General features: G+C 31.8%; 1 protein-coding gene across 1 annotated transcript in view; it reads right to left on the minus strand.

Moving 5' to 3' along the window:
* Positions 1 to 21,873, minus strand: part of LOC118189821 (neural-cadherin-like) — a 1,221,277-nt gene that overhangs the window by 509,533 nt on the left and 689,871 nt on the right. Inside the window, exon 13 of the mRNA XM_085823084.1 lies at positions 18,807 to 18,989. Coding sequence (XP_085679210.1) covers positions 18,807 to 18,989 — 183 coding nt within the window. The remainder of the gene's footprint in view (positions 1 to 18,806; positions 18,990 to 21,873) is intronic.

Genomic DNA, 21,873 nt, shown 5'->3' on the forward strand with positions numbered 1-21,873 from the left:
CTAGATGCATTGCTCTCAATCTAACTTAATTGGCATCAGGTACTTCCGCTAGTAAGAAAAGAAAACAAATACGGTTTATACACTGCAACTAAATTAGGGTAAATATCCGATTATGATTTAAACAGGTAATTTTATAGCAAAATAAGAACGAAAGTTGAAAGATGCTAAATTATTTTTCATGTGTAAACTGGGAATTTGGTAGCATTTGTTACAAATGACTAACACAGAATGATTTAAAATTAAATGTAGTAAAATTCCACTATTCTTTTCTGTCATGAGTATACGGGAGAAAAAGTATACGTAACCTTACATTCCTCATATCTAAACCCCTTACGAATGGAGCAGATCACTGACTTAGCCAACACCGTCTCGAAATATCTAGAACAGTTGTTCTCAAATTTGTTCTCAAACAATGCACCCCTTTCAGCATTGCTAAAGAATCATCCCCCTCCGTTCCCAAAATCACATAATACACATACACTTATTTAAATTTAGATTGTTTTTAACGTGTTTTATAAATTGAACAAACTCATGCTGTGTACTTGTATAAATAACCCAAATAATTTGTGGTAAATATGCTAGTAATTTAAGTTTAAATATACAAAACATGCCATTACTCTTGAAATGGAAAACCTTACTTTTTGTAATACTTTGGATGTAAAGTTGGTAGATCCTTATTTCAACAATGCCGAATCCTTAAAATACGTATAAAACATTGCTTATGCTTATAGCTTTTAAAATGTAAAATGAATTGTTGATTAATTTCTGAACAATCCTAGAAAATAAAATTTATATTCATGTTCAGGAAGTGGAATTTAATGACAAAAAGTTTATTTCCTCTTTGTAACAAAAGAAAAGTGAAATTTTGTAGAGCAGACTCACCGATGATCCTTCTAAGTCTAGATAATATTTATCTAATTATATTCCATAAGAATTATTGATAAATCTGAAGAATCAATTCAAAACAGTACTTTATTTATTTCATTACTTTTAATCTGCTCGTATACGAGTTCTTAACCAGGGACGATTTTCCCCCTGGGAGAATTTCAGAGCTTTGGAGTGAATAATATCAGCTTTATATTTAACTGTTAAGTATTTTAGTTTATAAATATAAAAAACTAGTATTTATAGTCATTGTCTATACTGTTTGTTTCTTAATTTATAAATAACTATAGAGTCATTATGTTATTTCGAAGCAGGAAACATGAAAAATGAGCAGTGTCCTCGCCAGGACTCGAACCACGGACCTCTCGAATTCGCTTCAAGCGTACTGACCACTACACCACGAAGGCATGCTAAGAAGGCGAAAGAAATACTTTATATACTCCCTCTTTTAAAGGCGACTCGGTTTTTTTTAAGGGACCTAATCGCCAAATCCTGGTGGTGAAGAATCATCATTCACCACCTTTTAATTCGGGCGCCATTGTAGAGCCATTAGGTTATTTCGAAGCAGGAAACGTGAAAAATGAGCAATGCCCTCGCCGGGACTCGAACCACGGACCTCTCGAATTCGGGTCAAGCGTGCTGCACCACGAAGCTTAGGATGCACCACAAAGGCATCCTAAGAAGGCGAGAGAAATACCTTATAACACATTAAGAAATAATCTAAGTAAGGTATATGTGTCTTTTTCGAGTTTGGTAAAGGAAGGGGGAGCGATCTTCTTGCAGTGGGTAAAGAGGTACACGAGGCAAAACAGGTTGATAACCCATAGCGCTAATGCAAATAACACTTTATTGCATGATCTTCTTACATCACATATTTTAGTACGAATGAGCTTTGCACACACATAAATTACTCAATTTGGTATAAAACGCGCCTGCTTATACTAAGCTGAATGCTTTTTTTATTTCCTTACTTATAAATTGTTTTGAATCTGTATTATTTCTAGACATATATAACATGGAAGCATAATCAAAGGTAAAAAAAAAAAATAACATGTATGAGGATTTGCATTGCATCATACCATTCGTAATAATATTATTCATGTTTATAGAAAACATTAATACCTAAACAGTCACTGAGAAACACAAAGGATTCTTAGATCTTTGAGGGATTAGTGATAAACTTTGCCTGATATTGATTTGGTTATAAATATCAAGTCTAGTATGTTACAATAATGTAATACATAAGAAATTATATTTGATTTAGTGTACTTATATTATCGAATATTGTTTCTCTGATATTGTGTATTAGAAAATTTTTTATTGGATAGTTAGAATATTTTTTAGTTACATCAATTATTTTCATGTTTCTAACAGTAACTTAATAAACGCTGAGCTTGAATATTCGAAGGAGACTAGTGAAGAGGCGATCACATCAACAACAGTCAAGATAATAAGGAACTAAATAGGCCTACACTTTGCGAACTCCTCTTTCTGACAGTATGGGTTGCATCAAACACGCAAACTGGTGTACTCACCATCTGTTCGTTTTCCGACCCAGTGAATATAACAGAGCTAACGGCTTAAGCATCCACTACACTACAGCATAATTAAATCAGATTCTTAATGGAATTTGTAAAATATCGAAATTGATCCTTAGTTCTTTTCAAGCATTATACATATAAAGCACATTTTAAGAAATTAATTTTATTACGCAAAATTCTATTACAATTACATTGTATACCAGAATAGAATAGAATAATGTTGTATAACAGAATAAATTCTATTAAAAACATGTAACAGAATTTACTTTAAAAAAAACGATTAATACGAACCACAAAATAATGCTGCATTTTCAATTGATATTTTTTATATCAAAAGCCGATATAATATTTATATCTTAAAATCCTAAATATTTGCTTTACTGCATATAATGATAGCGTTGATTTGCAACCAAAGCAAAGTGAATGAAACCGTCTATAATATTAAAAATCTGTCCGATTCTGTCTGTTTGTTTGTTTGTGGCATTATCTTCTCTGGAACGGAGGGAAGTTCGAAAGTTGAGTTTCGAAAGAGGTATCCCCTGATTCCAAAAAGTCGTGGAAAGCCATTCCTACCAGTCTCATCTTCGCACAACTTTAATCAGCCGAAATATTAATTAAAAACTCTAAAAACGCTTATTTTCACACTTACTTTTCCGAGTGGCAACAGTATCGCGCGCTGGAGATAAAAATCTGCTTTATTCCGAAAAGTGCTGCCACTGCTCGCTTTTAAATCGTAGAGTTTGTTAATAAAAAATTGTTAATTTTACAAAATATAAAAGAAAAATAGCACTGCCAAACACTAAACATATTATTATTATATATGGTCATATTTTGACGTTGAAGAAAATACGTGATTTCATGTGACGTCATTGTACGTCAAAAATCTTTCGTTAATGTCAGCATTTTAAATAATAGTTGCTGTTGTCAACTTCTTTGTTTCAGGTTAGGATAATTGACACAATATGTTTTTGTCACGTTAATTCTTTTATTGATATTGAGAACAAGTTGCTATATTACATTATAGCGTTATCATGACGTCATATGTATACGTATTAACCTAATTAATATGTATACGTGTCAAAAGAATTTGTTTCCTGGTTTGGGAACGAAAACATTATTTACGAATTGATTGTTGCTTAAAAAGACTAAACTGATTTCATTCATACTGAAATGTTTTTATACATTTTCTTTTCAGATGTTAGAATTTATAATTTTTGCTTTGGCTGCAGCCCGCCAGTTAAAATCATAAACACTGATGTTGTAATAATCATTGTTAAGGCATAACAGCTAATATCTAATTCAAGAATATTTCAGAACTTAAGATTTTTGTCAAAAATGGTCAATTGATATATATGATCCAAAATGATTACTTTATTATGATTACTTGTAGTTGCGATACACAAAAAATAATGTAATTCCATTAATTGTTTAAAAATCTAGAGCGAATTTTGGGTGTTAATTAAAAGTTTCAGAAAATGGAATGATGCGTGAAATTTTATAAGGATAATAAACTCGCGAGAAACAAAATAAAATTTATGTGAAGATTGGATAATATTGCATCTTGCAGGATTTGCACAAGCTTAATTATATGCTACACATAGGACACAAGAAATTTTTTTAATAAATAGAGAGGACTTTTCTCGTTTGTTTTCTTTTTAATTCTTTAGATTATTTTCATTTTTTCAGCTTCTGTATCCATAACAGCAGATGGTAATATAAATTCAAATAAAATAAAATCATTTTAAACTCTTTTCTTTAAGTTTAGGAGTCATGTTATAAAAAAGAAAAAAATCAAATCATGTGATTTATTATTTGCCAGGGCCACTGGTAAATTATTTGAAAAAATTCAATCTTAAAATTTGTAGTTAAGCTACAAATATTAAACAAATAATTACCAAAATGCTCACCTCTTTAAATATCTACATTACATTGTCTATTACAATAAAATATACTAATATCTTCAACGGCTTTAATGTTTTTGCACCAGCTTTAGACAACCTTTGCAATTCCAAAAAATTTATATTTGAGTCAAAACTATCAAACAGAATATGAGCTATGCATGACCGTTCAGTTGGCTTATGTTCTCCATATAAAATATATAGTTGATCAATCAAATCATAAAGATTTTTGTTGCTGTATATTTTCACAAGATTAGGAAACTTTTTTAACGATGAATCGGTAAATTTTCCAGGCAACTGGATCGTTTTAAATCTTTTCTTTAGAACATGTATATATATTTCGAAATTCAGTATGCATTAGGAAGAGCTACGTTCCTTTGATGTCCACTCAAAATTCCATTATAAGATTTAAAGCTTCTGGTACCATTATAAATATACGATATCTTCCTCTCTAGGAATTTTCCGGCTTTCCTTGACTTCACTTTTACTAATGTTAGCTTCTTTCGCACAACTTCAAATATCAAATTTGTGAAATAAGTAAAATCTTGAAATGATAATATAAAGAAGAGATTTTTAAGGAATTTTTCGCTTATATTCGCTCATATTAATGCATTAATCTAAAACATTATGAAAACGCATCACATTTTCTTATACATATTGCGAAATGCAATATAAGATGTAATCAAACATTTATTGATGAGATAATTCTAACTTAGCCAACGCAGGCGATACCTTGTTGCCCTTATGTCGCACAGACGGTTCATATCAAATCACTTAATTAGAGATTTGTGTTACAAATGGCTCGTATTGAATCGCTTAATTAGCTGCGAAGTATGTCATATTACGTAGATATTATGTTTCTAATTCTATCTCTGCCTAAAACTCTAAAAATCCTTATCTAGGATCTGCGCTAAAAGCTTAATTAGGCTGTATAATTAACGCTGATTTCGAAATTATTTATTCTCCTAAAGCACACGAAGGTTGTTTGCCATGAGATGTGCGTGTTGCTCCCCAATTAAATGAAGAAAACTATCAAGCTATAGTGAATCCTCTAGAGGCGACCCCCTCCTTAAGATATCCACCTCCGAATGTGACTAATATTTTTAAGAACATAAATCAACAATGATATTGAACTTCATCTCTCTAAGATAACCACTACCACAGAAAATTAAAATCATCTGGAAAAGTAGGGGGCTTCTTACAATGGATTCATTGTATTATCAGTTATAGGGTTTCTTAAACTTTATTCAGTCGTGACCAATTTTTATCACTAAGATTTTTTCGCGACTTCCCCCAAGACCCCATAATATTTACGAAACTTTTGTGGGACCCCATAAGTATTGCGCAAATCCGACACACGCGTGAGTGAAACTGTCAATTTTTTCACTTGTACTGTAATATACTGTTCCAGTTTTAGGTCATTAACTTTAATTTCTGATTTTAAGACATAGAACAATGCGAAAATTTTAAATAAGTAACAGACGAAATGACAGCGTCACGTGCAAAGCAAGGAAAATGAACGTTTATATTATAAAAAGAATGCGTCGAGACGTTTTCGTTTTTTTCTTTGTCTGTATTGTCTTATCTTTATCTATTTTCAGATACATTGTGTAAAAATATTTGGTAATTGTAAAATTATTACAATAAGTTGAAGAAATATCAAAACTACTAAAATTTTTGGCGACCCACTGCTGCAGCTCCCGCAACCTCCTTGGAGGTCGCGACCTACACTTTTAGAAACCCTGGTTTATAGTAACCTTTTTATTAACTTCGTATTTCTAAGACTAAATAATTGCAGCCAATTTTCTGCTTACTTGAAAACCACTATGTGCTTTTAAAGTATGCACTTCATTTAATATGACTAATTAAAAATATATTTAAAATTTGCAAAGAGTTAGAAGGCAGATAATAAAATTCAGTTGGAAAAGCCCATTCTTTTCTCTAGTTCTCTAGATCACAATCATCAAATTCGAACAATAATTAAGTGTGTAATATAAAATATAGTCTGTTCTCAGCCGTACGTTTTTCATTCTTGAAACCAGTTATAGGTTATAGAAACCATTGCGGTTAGCATTAAACAAATAAAGATGCAGAATTGATTGCTCTTTGCTTGCGATCAGTTAAAAATTTAATTTTATCACTCTGAATGCAAATTTCGAAGTCTAGAATTACCTTAAATTCCACAGCAAGTTTATTTACGTTGCCGATTTTCTATTTAGATATTTAGTTAATATTTATTGCTACATTTTAACAATTTTAAGAAACATATGTAGCATTTTAAATGAATGCTAAATATAAGAAATATATTTATTCCATATTCTTCATATATTTTATTTTCAAAATAATTTTGAACAATAATTTCGTTTTCGAAATAATTTCATAGCGAAACAGATCTTATTAAAATTTATAAACGAAATCATTTTATTACAAATCAAGACTTCCCATATTAATTCAAAATTAAAAACGATAAGAACTTTAAAATTACTCCGACTAAAATCATCTTAAATTCAGATACATACATACCCTTATGCATTGTTATGAATTAACCATTTTTGCAAAGTGAAGCCAAAAGATTGTGGAAATAAGCATAAAATTCATTCTCGATCTCTAGTTAAAATTCCTTTGTGCAGTCTCATTTTAATTCCAAGTAAAAGAATTTCGTATTTTCATTTCCGTAATTCAAATTATGATTTTACGCATACTTGACTCAAAGCTCATCTTAAATTCATTCCGAATATTTTTTTTCAGAGAATTTAATCTTGAGATGCTTTGAATCGAAGAAAATACTGGAGTTTTAAAAAGTTTAAACAATAAAAGGAAGAAATTGTTTATTCCGAAACTGTATTATGCTATTTAGAAAAATATAAAATATAAAATATAAAATATCGTATATGCAGCTTTCGAAAATATTCCAGAATTTAAAAAAAAATTAGTTTTATATAATTTTATTTTTATTTCCATTTTCTAATTTTACGTGCAATAATATATTAGAGATTTATTTATAAATAAATGAAAAAAAATGCATTTTCTGAAAACGACTTAACTCAAAAACACATAGCATGAAAGATATGAAAATCACATATTCTTCCCATTTTAATTTCTTTTACTTTGAATAATTCAAATATGCATATAAACACTATACATATAAATAAGCTGTCCAATCACTTTGACGTTAAAAATAGCGCTGACTACGCTTTCCCTCTTCTGTCATCATTATGTTAAGCTTCTAGGCATTTTTCATCGCCCAGCTTGGCAAAATTCCAGCTTTAAAAAGCATAGCCACGTTGTGTTGCTGTGACTCATCACACTGGCCTGACATTAACATCAGAAGAAGTCCACGAAATTCATCGTGGCAAGGAGTGCAAGACTGCGCCTGTCGTTGAAAAGAGCCTTGAGCACCATACAGGTAGGTGACAGTACGACTCTTCCCCCAATTTTGATGGACAGCATTCCTCTCCTACCATCTACCTCTCTAGAGAATTTTCAGATCGCCTCATATTTAGAGTGACCTCATGCCGCTCGGACACTACACATTTGCAAACATCCATGCCTTTCCGAGATGAGAACTCGGACCCTTTGTTACGGCAGTCAGCGCAGCTAACCACTATACCGGTTGAATGGCAAGATAACATCCTTTTAACGCAAATGCATTTGTTGGATTAACGGGAAAAGAATGATTTACGTATTTTTATTTTATTAAATTAAAATAGCCAATTTTTTATTTTGCATGATACGTTTACCAATTTCTACTTTAGTTTATTTTCTATGATAACAATTTGTATGATAATGTATACTTTCTTTTATTTTGTATGATATACGTTTAGCAATTTATATGATACTTTTTTTTATTTTGTATGATACGTTTACCCATTTGTTTGATACTTTTTTTTTAAATTTTGTATGATACATTTATCAATTTACTTTTACCAATTTTTTACTGCAACATATAAGCAAACAGTATCTTACAAAGTAAAATATTGTTATGTTATTTTCTGACACCAGTTAAGTTATTTTCTCTTCTTCTTCTTTACGTTACGTTACGGGGTTCGTGCAGATTTGGAGGGAATAACGACGACACTTGATGAAGTATCGAAATACACTTTATTTACCAATATTAATCAGGACAGCTCCAAAACACTTTTACAGTCGTCGACAGTTTTTAATTTTGAATTAAACACGCTGGAACAATCAGCGACACAGCCTTCAGGTTATCAGGCTATCACAGTGGAGACAGCTTCACTGCAAAGCACCACAGTGCAGCTGCCGACTCTGCTCGGTCGTTCTCGGAACTCTACGTACTCTCGAGTCTCTCCACGCTACAACTTGCGATGCACTCGACGACAGAGCACAGCTCCCGACTCTTCGGGACAGTCGTTCCTGGAGCTTAAGACACTCTCTCGACGATGCACTAACACTAAGAGACTCTTCGATGCACTCGACGACCCACTCGACACTCGCTGGCCGGCTGTCAACTCGATCGTCTCCGCACGGACTAACTAGATGAGACACACTAACTAACTGCGGACCAGCAGGGTTTATATAGCTTTCGGCTTGTGTTCGAGAACATTCTGGGCTAAACTTGTAAGAATTCGTTCCAGAAGGTTCTCCATCCGTCCATGGCATTTCGCAAATTTTGTCGCCAATTGGGCACTTTCTCGCCAAATGTGGCAACCCTGCCTGCCTTGCTTTTTTATGGCAACCCTAAAACTGCTTTGAGGGGAAGCCATCCTACCGCGCCTGTACATTTCGCAACAATATATATAAAATATAACAATTTATCTCCTAAATGTATATTACCTAACTCCAAAACTCACTGTGTCACATTCTAAAGATTAGTTTCACTGGTTTATGAACAGCACTTTTATCTTAAACGTATTTCATTATTTCAGTGAAGTCTGTTATTGTAAAATAATCAATTTCCGAGAATATATGCTTTCTAAAATTTATATATATAACTTCAAATGTTCTTGATAATATATAGAAACAATATGTTCAAGTGATTTAATCTAGTAGCATACTGCTACATAAAGCGAAACGTTTTGAAATACTGTTACTTAAAATTAATTATTTCAAAATCTGCTTAGCAGTATGTGCAATAATAAAAAGAATAATAACTGAAATGTATACAAAGGTATAATTATCCTATGAAGAGTTTAGCATTAAAATTGATATATAGCATAGATATGCGAAATTAAATTATATTTGATATAAAACTGTGAGTTCATATGTTACTAAATAAGCTTTAGGAAAATATTTGTTTTACATTATAACATCTCAGTTCAAAATGTCATTTTATCAGAAATACTTATTTTGAGAATACATTTGCTCACAGCTGATTTTTATTTCGCAGGTTATTAACAGTGACACGTGCCGCCCAGACGGTGTAGTGTTTAGGGAAGCATAATTGCAATGCCGGAGTGCGCGGGTTCGAATCTCGCAGAAAGCAGGGATGTAAAATTGTCTGTCCTTTCATAGGAGGTGACAGTGGCCGCCTCTTAGGTGATTTCACAATGAAAGGGCACCACTTCTGGCCTTAGTAGAAGTAATCCTTAGTATTCAAAATGAAGTTGACTTGTTATTTTGAAGAAAGGCAGCACGAAAAATGGTATCCTTGCTGAAAGAAAAGGCCTGTCTCACTGTAAGTTCCCTGTGGCACAAAAATAATGAAGAAAGTCAAGTCAGTTCTGTCTTGAGCGGAAAAGGTCATTTTTTACCGTTGGAAAAATACTGATGTTTCTCTTTTATCAACCAATCTTGGATAGCATCTAACAGCGTCACAGAGTTAATCTGTTTGCACAACCAAATATTTGCTTATCCATGCATTTACTAAGTGATAAGTCTCTAAGAAATATAGAATTTCCTCCAAAGAATTCAATAGATAACGTATTAAGATTCAACGCTTACAGAATCTTCTTAAATCACGAACAAAAATAATTCTCGGATTCACCAGTGGCCAAGGAGATAAGAATACTAAATACTGGTAATTCATTTTGGAATTATCAGCTAACGGCTGAATGGGTTACCAGCTTAGAATTCTCAAGATTTTCTTCTTACGTATATACATGGAAAAGAGCTAATTTTCCTCACAAAGTCTTCCCACAAAGCATCTTTCACATGGTTGTCACGTGCACTGCCATCGTAAATAACCTAATTTAAAAATTTATCATATATAAACGAAAAGCACGTGAATTAGTAGTTCTTCAGTGTCGTTTGTCTTTCTCTTCACATTCATATATCAACGATTAGTCTAAGCGTTTAGTTTGTATTTAGTATGCATTTAAACAAGTCTTCTGCTATTACTCTATTTATTTACTAGCCTAAAGGCGAAATTTGCTCAGAAGGGCTATTAATTTCGTTTTGGCATTTTGCGTTGGTTCACTATAAACGGTGTTTCACTTTTCAAATTGTTGCCACCAGATATTAGAGCCTTGCGTTATAGTTAAAGAAATTAAACAATGAAGCATTTGCTGGAACGTATGTATGTTTCTTGCATTGTGAAAGAACAACCGTGCCTGAGACATCAAATTTTGAATAACGTAGTCCTCAACTCGAATATGGGCATCTGGAAGCCCAAATTTGGAATCTGGAATTTGTTTAATTATCGGTTTCATATTTTGTAAAACATTTACGAAGTTTTGATTAACAAACTCAAGGACTTCAAAGCGCTCCATTAATATCGCGTATATCTTCAAGCACGGAAATTTTATGCGCGAAGTTCCTATTGTTTTCGTTTTGAGATTTTGCGTTGAATCACTTGAATGTTCGTTTCACTTTTTAAACTGCTGCCACCAAATATTATCGCCGTGTATTATATTTGAAGAAATTAAATAATGAAGAATCTGCATAAATGTATGTATGTTTCTCGCTTTGTGATAAAACAACGGTACCTAGAGGCATCCAATTTTGAATAGCGTAATCCTCCAGCGAATATGGGCATCTGGAAGCCCTAATTTGAAATTTGCTTTATTATATATTTCATATTTTGTCAGACATTAAAGAATTTTTGATTAAGAAACTCAACTATTTCAAAGCGAGCCATGCCAACGTTGCAGATAAAAAACATTTTTATCTCGAGCACGTGAGACTGTGTATCGGAAATTCTGAAGATATGCTCAGTTTAAAATTATTTTGCGTAATTTAAAACCTGAAACTGTTTAGAATTTTTTTTTTTTTTTTTTTTTTTTTTTTTTTTTGATATTGCTGTTGAATTGAATTTTATGGTTTAAATGCGGAGAACACGATATGTAATAAATATAGGTAACAAAACGTTAAAAACACGCCCTTCTGTGCGTAATATAACTGATTTTATTTCTTTATTATTATTATTATTTTCTTATATATTTCATTTATTTTCAGTTTTTATAAATCAACTTTTATTTAGCCTGAATTTCTATTACAAGTTAAGGAACTCGATGAATTTTGATGGAACTAGAATAACTTTTGCTTTCCTTGGGGAAGGAAGATCCTTGAAACTTCTTTTAAAGAAATAATTCTAAATAAATGCTCATTTCTATAGATTAAAATTACCTAATGATACAACTAGTTACGAATAATTTCCCACATAAAAGTTCTTATCAATTCAGCTTAAACAAAGAAAGGTAACCCCAAAAATCCTTACAGAATTAACGTTTACAGACAACTAATTTCGTGTTTTTCAAGATTATATATCGGATGACTTAATTCTCTTTTGCACTAAAAATCTCATATAACACACGTCAGTTAAGTGCATCGTTGAACGAGATACCGACAACAACCAATACCTTAGGGCCTTAGAGAGCAAGTGCATAAATGCAGAAGATCCATATCCAACAACGGATCCCTCCAGAACTCCGAGAAAAGCAAGGCATTCATTATGTAAGACACCTTGTCCTTCAGGTGATGGATTGAATCCTTGATTGCTTCGTAAATGCCAATATCCTGGCTTCTACTCAGTTTCGATTTGAGCAGAAAATTACTTTTCGACCTCATGCGTGTGTTCCGCAATAGCAAACTGTGTTTCTGAGGCCTTCAGGGGATTCTTTAATGCACGCTGAATTTATATTTGCTCCTTTTCCAAGGATCTTTTTTTAGCTAACATAAAAGTTTTAATAAAGGCTTTCCTAACTTTAGAACCTGCCTTCTCCTTCTGAGATTAACAAACATGAGCTAGGCATTTCTTTTGACATAAATTTATGCTTAATTTTGTTTATGTAACCATCATTCAGTATATAGATAGACTGATAGATAAATAAAAACCAAAAAGGAAATGTCGGAACGAATTTGGATAAAAATTTTGTTTCTTCTATATAAGTCTAACCTTACATTTCCGCATAAAGAATTACCAAACTGAGTAAAGTAAACTATTGAAAACCTTCTAATACGGCATCTCTAATTGAAAATTAATATGAGAAAAGAGAAACGTTTAAAAAAATTTTACAGAAATTGTACAAAACAAAACAAAATAACTTTTTATTAATCTCCTCTGGTTAACGCTTCAAACCGAACTTGTCAAGGGAAAAGTGTTCTGAAGCCTTAAACCAAGTTGATTAATGAGCTCCGAATACATGTTTCGTTCCTCTGAATCATTTGAGACTCAAAACCGCTTTTTGGTATCAAACCTTCACTTTAAGACATCGTACTAATAATTCTGAAATGTTCAGATACTTTCCTTACATGTTTCGTACTCTAATGAGACCAAAAATTATCTGTTATATACTAAAGCTAAATAACATTAAAAATAAAAGCATGAACAATTTTAGAAAATACCTAAAAAACCTAAAAAATGCAAAACAAACGTATTACATAAACTAAATTAAATCAAGAAGAAATTCTACATCAAAAATTAAAGAATCAATTTTTTTTTTTTTTTTTTTTTTTTTTTTTCCCAAAATTGAAAAATAAGTTGTTCAGTCGAATTATATAAAGCCTAAAACAAGGGCACCTCAATTACTCGAATATATATATATATATATACATACATTCATATATATATATATATATATATATACACACATATACTTTATTTTTCGCCCCCCCCAAAAAAAAATACAGGACACAGGGGCGCGCATTTATCTCATTGACTTAGGTGAAAAAATATATAGGTATGACTCAGCGTGATAGACTTATCCGTTTTATGCATGATTCTTGCGTATCTGTGACTTGTAATGCTATAGATACCACTGCTGGAACGAACTACAATTATTACGCTAATTTGTAAGGTATTATGGCATTTCTCCCTGCGTGCTCTCGTAGTATAAGTGGTTAGCAGTTCTAGCTACAGTTAGAAGATCTTTGATTCGAGTATTGGCGAGGGCATAGTTGATTTTTCATCCTTCTTGATCTGAAATATGTAATGGTCTCTATAAATTCATATCATTGAAACGCTGTTTTCTGTAAAAGAAGTTCACAAACCTTAAGCAGAAATGTCTTAAATCTTATGCATATCATTTTTTTAAATGATGCAAAAATTTAATCTCTTCTTCAGAGCAAGGATGTATATATAGAGAGAACGACTTCAGAGCTAGGAAGGCTGTTCTTTCAAAGTTTCAGAAATACAAGGAAAGAAATACTGATGGAAGAAGAAAAGAACATTGAATGAAAGCTACAGAATTTTATCAAAACAACACAGTCTAGATGCAATCACCCAACTAGCGGAATTAGAAGAGGGTTAAGAGGAAAATAAAGATAAATGTGAAATGGTTAAGATCAACCAAGAAGACGGGGCACTGGAATGTGTAGATTGGATCTTACCACTGAAGTGAATAAATAAAGCGATTTAGAATATAATGACCTTATAGAGATGTTTCTGTCAAATTTCTTAAACATATGTCAACATGCTTATTAAAAAAACATTAAACAGAAAGAAAATCTGAAAGCTTTCAAATTTTGTTACCTTTATTTGTTAAATATCATGTTCTTCCCAGATAAATAACATAAAATTCAGTTCAACAACAATATCGCAAAATATTTAAAAACAGCATATCTTAAGAATTTCCGATACACAGTCTTGCGTGATGGAGATAATTTTTTTTTTTTTCCAAACAGTGTGCCATTGCTCGCTTTGAAATCGTTGACTTTGTTAATCAAAAATTCGTTGGTGTTTCACAAAATATGAAATATCTACATATAATAAAAGAAAGAGTCTGTCTGTATGTCTTTCGTTCGTGCTGCACGTAAGCTAACAGATCCAGGGCTACGAAATTTGATATATAGGTGCATCTAGGCAAGAGCCGGTGCACCTCGAAGCGATTGTTTTCAAAATTCGAATTAGATTTTTTTTTTATTATTATTTTATCTTTTCGATTTTATCGCATCATTTTGAACAGTTTCATTCTTTTAGAAATGTGGTTTTGGCAACAGTTTTTCATTCAATACTTTGTATACTGGACTGTTGACTGTTGAAAATATGAGATAAAACGCTGCTTTTTTTTATTTTGATTTTTTGGACACGCAACACGCACATCGCAGTCTTCTTATTCTGAAGCGCGTGTGTCTCGCGAGGCACAACAGAAAGAATTTCCTTCTTTTCTCTCTCTCTTTATTAGTTATTGTCAAGAGATTTGTATATTTTGAATTACATCCTCCACAAAGAACAATTTTGATTGGTTATTGCTTTCTAATGATAGTTTCATTCTTTTAGAAATGTGATTTTGGCAACAGTTTTTCATTCATTGCTTTGAATACTGGACTGCTGACTGTTTTTTCTTGAAAATATGAGATTTATTGCTTATTTCACTGTAATTTTTTTATATTTTGTTTTAATTATATAAAAAGTTTTGCATGATTTTTTTAGGAAACAAAATTCTTATTTTCCTTTATATCATTTCAATTCTTAAAATTTTGCAATGGGAAGGTGGTTAATTTATTTATTAGGATAATTAATATTTGCATTAAGGGATATTGCTTATTTCATTGTAATTTTATGTATATATATATATAATACATTTTATTGAAATTTGTGGTGATTTTTTTGAGGGGGAGGGGAATAAAGTTTTTCTGCAGAGAAAAATTCTGTGCAGCTTTTAAATTTAATGTTTGGTGTTCACTTTAGGCATTTTCTCGGTACATTTAAAAACCAGAAGCAGGCTGAACGCGTAGCGACTAGTAGACAATTAAAAAAATTCAAAATTCGAGCTCGCAGTTGCCCATGTTCGGGTGGAGGACATGGGAAACGACATTTTTACATGGGAAACTAAAAAAATCCATGCAATTTTATTATTATTTTAATTAAAGAGTATATGCTATATTTGCTATTTAAAAATCTTTGAAAGCTTCTTTTTGCTTTCAATACACGTACAAAAATTACAGTTTTTCAGGGATGTTTCCGTGTTATCCATGCTTACAGATATTCGCATAATTAATATGTATAACCGAGGATTCGATATACTTTCATGTGTATTTGCTCTACGGTTTTATATGCAATCCTAAAAGTTTTAAGCATTTAATCTCATTTTCTTTGCTGTTTTAAACTCATATTAGCACAACCATTTTTCCACTGGAATTTCGTTACTAAATGTCTTCCCAATTTAATATCAGTTTAAAACTTAGAATTATGAATTATCGCACAAATACTTTTGCTTCAGCTTGAAAATATTTTACCTGCTTAAATCTTATGAATATTATCTTTTTCAAATGACACGAAAGATCGAAGTAGTCGTCGAAGAAAAATGAAGTACGCATCTAGTTTCAGCGGAAAAATATCCCAACAAATATCGTCTTGCACTCAATTTTTCCATACTTTCCTTCGCTAATGAGTTCTTAATTAATAAATATGCTCTCATTATTCTCAAAATGGGGAACCAAACAGCGAGAGATCTGATGTTTCACCGGAAATATGAGACTTCTTAGAATTTCTCAGAATATAAAATAATTCTAGATCTCATGCTTTTCAAATCAGTTTCTTTAATTACTAATTGATAAAGGTTTTTTTAAATCAAAAAGGGGAAAGGAGAATATCACGTTACATGATTAGTTCGTTAAACTGCATATATAATTTTCATTTCTCAAACGCATTCTTTTCTTCCCGGATTTATTTCCCTTTGCTGAACAAAGAAAATCTTTATGCGCGGAGAAATGCTTATTTACGTAAGTTAAATTACTGCTAAATTTCAAATAAACTACAAATTGGTGCATCACTGATTGGAAAGGAATTAGAACAGAATTTTTAGGCCTTCTATTATAAGTGTCCGAATAGAAGAACAAAAGGGGCACTTCCCTTCCTTTGGAATCAAATAAAATATGTGTTTTTAGTACTAATGCATGCACAGTCTATGTGTTTCGTATTAATACAATTTTCTGTTCAATGAGTTGTTAACAACTTATATGGCATTTTCTCCCTCCTTTGTGGTGTAACGGTAGCACACTCGACACGTATTCGAGAGATTCAGATTCGAGTTCCGACGAGGCCGTTGCGCATTTTTCACTTCCCCAGCATCAAAAAACCGTAATGACTCTACAGTGGCGCCCGAACTGAAAAATGGTGGATGATGATTCTTCATCACCAGGATTTGGCCCCCTAATCCCCAGTCGCCCTTTAAAAGGGGGAGTATATAAGGTATTTTCTCCCTCCTTTCTGCATGCCTTCTTGGTGTAACGGTAGCACACTCGGCGTAATTGAGAGGTCCAGGTTCGAGTCCCGGCACATTTTTCAAGTCTCCAGCTTCAAAATAACCTAATGACTCTAGAAACTCTGCAAATTAAATAATTAAATAAAAATTCATTGACATAATTATTTATTTCTAATCCTCATGGGGTGGAAAAGAAAGTTTTCTTTAATTGGAATTTTTTTTAATAGATCAGGAGATCTATCCATTTCCATAGATTGTAATGAAGTACATAAAAAAAAACTCTTTAAATTATACGATTTTAGTCAAATGCTCTAAGGCATGAAAAATAATTTTTTCAGTTACTACAAACGTAATATAAACATAATATAAAAAATAAAATCGTAGAAATGCTAAAGATGAAATAGAACATAGGCAGATAATAAATCAAAATTCTCAAAGAGAAATTTAAGAAAACTAAATGCAATCATTCTTACACATTACATCATTTTTCTGTATTCACTTCTGTTTCTTGAAATTCTTTTAATGTTTTTAATACCATTTGGATATATGAATGCCACAATTTTGTTTTTAAGTCATAGATAACTAAGAAGATTATGACAGTTAATTTTGCTTTTTTTTTTTTTTTTTTTTTTTTTACTCCACTTAAGCTGTGTAACTTTAAAAAGTTTTTCTTTTCATTAAATATTCAAATTATTTTTCAATTTTTAGTTACAGAATGTAAGAAAAGTAGTAAATAAAGAAGATCACTGCCTCTGAAAGTAAGAAATTTATTCTAAGCATATATTTGATTTAAACTTTTGTTTAATTTAGAAAGCTGATTTCGTAATTTATTAAACTTACGATGCTGCTGCTACAATTATGCAAGTACACAATGGTCGAAAAAAATTGAAAACTTTTGATCGAAATTTTATCATGATTCATTTCCCCTTTACCCATGTGATTAAGAATAAGACTAACGTTTTGTGGACTGTAGCTTTATTTATTTACACAAACACTTGAAAATAGAAGAAATATCGTCCACGTGACGACAATGCATTTTTCGATGCACAAATCACTCAAAGTGCTGTAACAATAAAAAAAAGAATAGAACGCATTAATACATACTTGACAGGTTCGTTACCATAGCAACCATAATTGAATCATGATGCGTATGCGCCATCTATTGTTGCCAAGGCACACTAGAAATTTTTTTGGTAACAAAAAAAATACCTTGTGTTGCCTCCTACACTTGCCTCCTACGCGGCAAGTTATATACAGCGCATTGTTTCTGCGCAACTTCAGTTAGTTAAGATTCGAACTCCTAGCGTAGCATACAGGTTTTGATCCCGTATGGTCGGGAATTAATCATTTTCGATTTAGATATTTACTTATATTTACAGTCCACGAAATTAAATTGGCTGTAGTTGTTGTAAAGTTGTCTATAGTATACAGTCTAACCAGCGACCTCGTGAATTCGCGATAAGAATTCATTGCTATATAATTTCAAATATGTACCAAAAGATTGCTCTTGAATATTAAATTGATGCAACAAATACACTTTCGTCTGGCGGCAATGCAATAGTCTAGAAATGCAGGCACGTACCTCTTTACACAGAAAAGAAATACAGATGATTTTGACACATAAAATAATAAATATAGCATGTATTTTCTCTGTTAAACGAGGGAATTTTTTGTTGTTGTTGTTGTTGGAAAATTTTTAGTTCGAATTACTCGAAGTGCTAAAAATTTAATTCGAATTAATGAGCTATTCTTAACATTAATTCCAATACGAATTTTGAGGGATCCTCAGTTCGCATTAACCGATTTCGAATTAAAGAGCGTCCACTGTATAGTTTGCAATCAGATTTTTTCTTCAAAACATTTAGTTTCACATTTCAGCTGTTAATTTGGGCTTTCCAGTGAAGTAAGAGCAAAATATTGTTAAAAGACCGTCTTACCTTGTTATTCGGGTAGGTTCCATCTTTGTCCATGGCTTGTACTTGAGTTACTTTAGTACCAGGTGGCATGCCTTCAAGAACAGTTTCTTGTTCTCGCTCAATGAACAGAGGAATTTCGTCATTCACGTCTTCCAAGACGATGTAAACTGTGGCCTCGGAAGCCAGTTGTTGGACACCATTATTCTGAAACAAACACGGACTGATCAGTTTTCATATGCTTATATTTACAAATATAATGCCTCAACTTGCTTTTGCTTTCTATTTCATTGTAAGAAATTTTATTTACTGTTCTGGTTTCCAATAAGAATTTACTTTTCCACATTAAAATACATTTATCCATCTTCAACCACGGAAATACTGTCGTTATTTTTTTAGAGTATTGTTTTTCAGTTTAAATTCCAGGACAATGATGCAAAATCAAGAAAGTCATACATTATTATAAAACAGAAATATCCTTTTATAAATCATACAAATACAATGAACCTGTCGTAGCGATCACCTCTCGGAGAAGACCAACTTCAAAAGTGATAGTATTTTTGACAACATGAATAAATGTCTTAATAAATAATTACAGCATTCTTCTAAACGACGCCAACTTTCCAACACAATCAAGACCATTAAATACGCAAATGGATTTGTCAGTTTACGCATCAATGAAGAACCCAAATGAGAAAGTACGATATGCCTTAGGCCGCCGAACTAAAGTGAGCCGAAAGCCTCTTCGATCCCTCCAAACCTGAAAAGTATTCATTGAACTGAAAGTACATTTTCAGCGATGTCACAAGATTTGCGATTTTTATTTCACGCCCATATACCCATATACCATATTAAAGAAAGGTCTGTTACAAAGCAGGGCAGATCATTTTTTAATTTCCATATATATGACACTAAATTCGATATTTTGAATTTAATCACTGGCAAATACGGTAATTTGTATTCAGTAATGCTTTTTTTGCATTACTGATTTGCTTTTTTTTCAGTCAGTTTTCAATAAGTAACACCTCAGTTTTATTTCTCTCACTATTTTTTAATTCTGACGAGAGCGTATTTTCAAGATATGTGCATGCCTTTGAAATAGTTATTCGATAATAAAAATGCTTTTATGAGGAGAAAGATTTTCTTCTGTTCTTTCATGTCCAAAACATCCAGCTGAAGGGATTACTATGCAACACTCGTTTCGGCGATTCCCCTCCCCTATAAGAAATGTAAACTACATAACTCAACTGCATTTCATACTATAAAATTCTCATCGATATGCTAATAATTTTTCCCAATGACTGGACTCGTATAGTGTACATATGTGCGTTCTTTTTACATACATATAACGAGAGTTATCAGTCTACTTTTTCTGTATCCCTAACATCTTTCATATACACATTATAAGGTCTCGTTTTAAGTTTCTTACCAGTTATTTTATGTTAATATTCTTTCCTAGCCACTTCATTTCCATTTTTCTGCCAGAATGTAAATTTCTAGCTCGCACGGTATTCAAATGAGGTAGAAAGAAGAGACTATTTGAAAGAAAGTTTTACAAGGTAGCATTAGAGAGTTTTCTACCTTCTTGAAAGCCACATTGCTAAATGTAATTCTCTTGCGATTAATATTCTGCGGCGTTGAGTTATTTTAGCTTATTAGCCTTGTTACGCTGACCCTAGGTCAGAGCCTGCCTGTTATTCAGACTGTAAAGCCGGTAGGCTAAACTTATTTTTATTAGTTTAGTTCATTCATTACCTTTTATTTAAGCTAAAACTTTTGATTTCTGTAAACACGAGTTGGTGCCGTCTGTTAAGCTTTATTTGATTTCATAAAAGGTTCTTTAAACCCATTCTCTGTTTCTATAGTACTTACAAGACACAGCGATAATTCGTCACTTCTCTTTTAAAGTTCTGGATTTAATCTATGTTACCAAAGAACACCAAATTCTATAACATGTAATTAAAGTTTTGAGAGGTTACAAAGATTGTTAGATGATGCTGAAGCTGATGATTTACTGTGTCTACGAGAAGAACAGCGCCGCCACAGTGTCTGGCGGGTGGCGGTTGTTATAGCAACAGGGCTAGTATATTTCAAATAGGGAAGAACCAAGAGTTGCTTTATTGTTATTTTCTTTTTTCGCGACTATTACAGGGAAAAAGAGTTTCGTCTTCAAGACACCCCTACGGAAAACGGGTCAAGGCTCGTTTCTATGGCAACAGACAGCTGCAGACTAACTGGCGAGAGCTTTTCTTGTGATAGACAGATTGTACATTGCTGAAAATGTACAAAGATACATCAACAGTCCATCAAAATATGATGCAAAAGAAAAAAGTCTGAAGCGAAGAAAACTTGAAAAATAATTTTAAATGAATAATCAGTTGATAATAAAAAATTCCCATTATCACACTCTTCAAATAGGGCTACACATGTTGTAGATTTAAGCATTATTACTCGAATTTCCGAGTGTACAGCAAGAAAAACTATCAGTTGCAGAAGAAAATTGAAAAAGTAAATATAGATGAAAAATCAGTTACTAATGAAAATTTCCTATCATACACTGTTTTCAAGGAGGCAACAGTCACGTTTCCGAGTGTGCTGAAAGGAAAATTATCTATTAAAAAATTTCCATATAATGTTAAAAGCTGTGTACACCTTACCACTTCGTAACTTGTCTTAATTTAGTCTTTTAAGTATTTTCTTTTAAGTATTTACATTAATTTAGTCTTTTTAGTATTTTATTTTAAGTATTTACATTAATTTAGTCTTTTAAGTATTTTCTTTTAAGTATTTACATTAATTTAGTCTTTTAAGTATTTTCTTTTAAGTATTTACATTAATTTAGTTTTTTAAGTATTTTCTTTTAAGTATTTACATTAATTTAGTCTTTTAAGTATTTTCTTTTAAGTATTTACATTAATTTAGTCTTTTAAGTATTTTCTTTTAAGTATTTACATTAATTTAGTCTTTTAAGTATTTTCTTTTAAGTATTTACATTAATTTAGTCTTTTAAGTATTTTCTTTTAAGTATTTACATTAATTTAGTCTTTTAAGTATTTTCTTTTAAGTATTTACATTAATTTAGTCTTTTAAG

Source organism: Stegodyphus dumicola, chromosome 1 (assembly GCF_044657685.1).
Source record: "Stegodyphus dumicola isolate Sdum_Otavi_A_Nest chromosome 1, ASM4465768v1".
Taxonomy (NCBI): Eukaryota; Metazoa; Arthropoda; class Arachnida; order Araneae; family Eresidae; genus Stegodyphus; species Stegodyphus dumicola.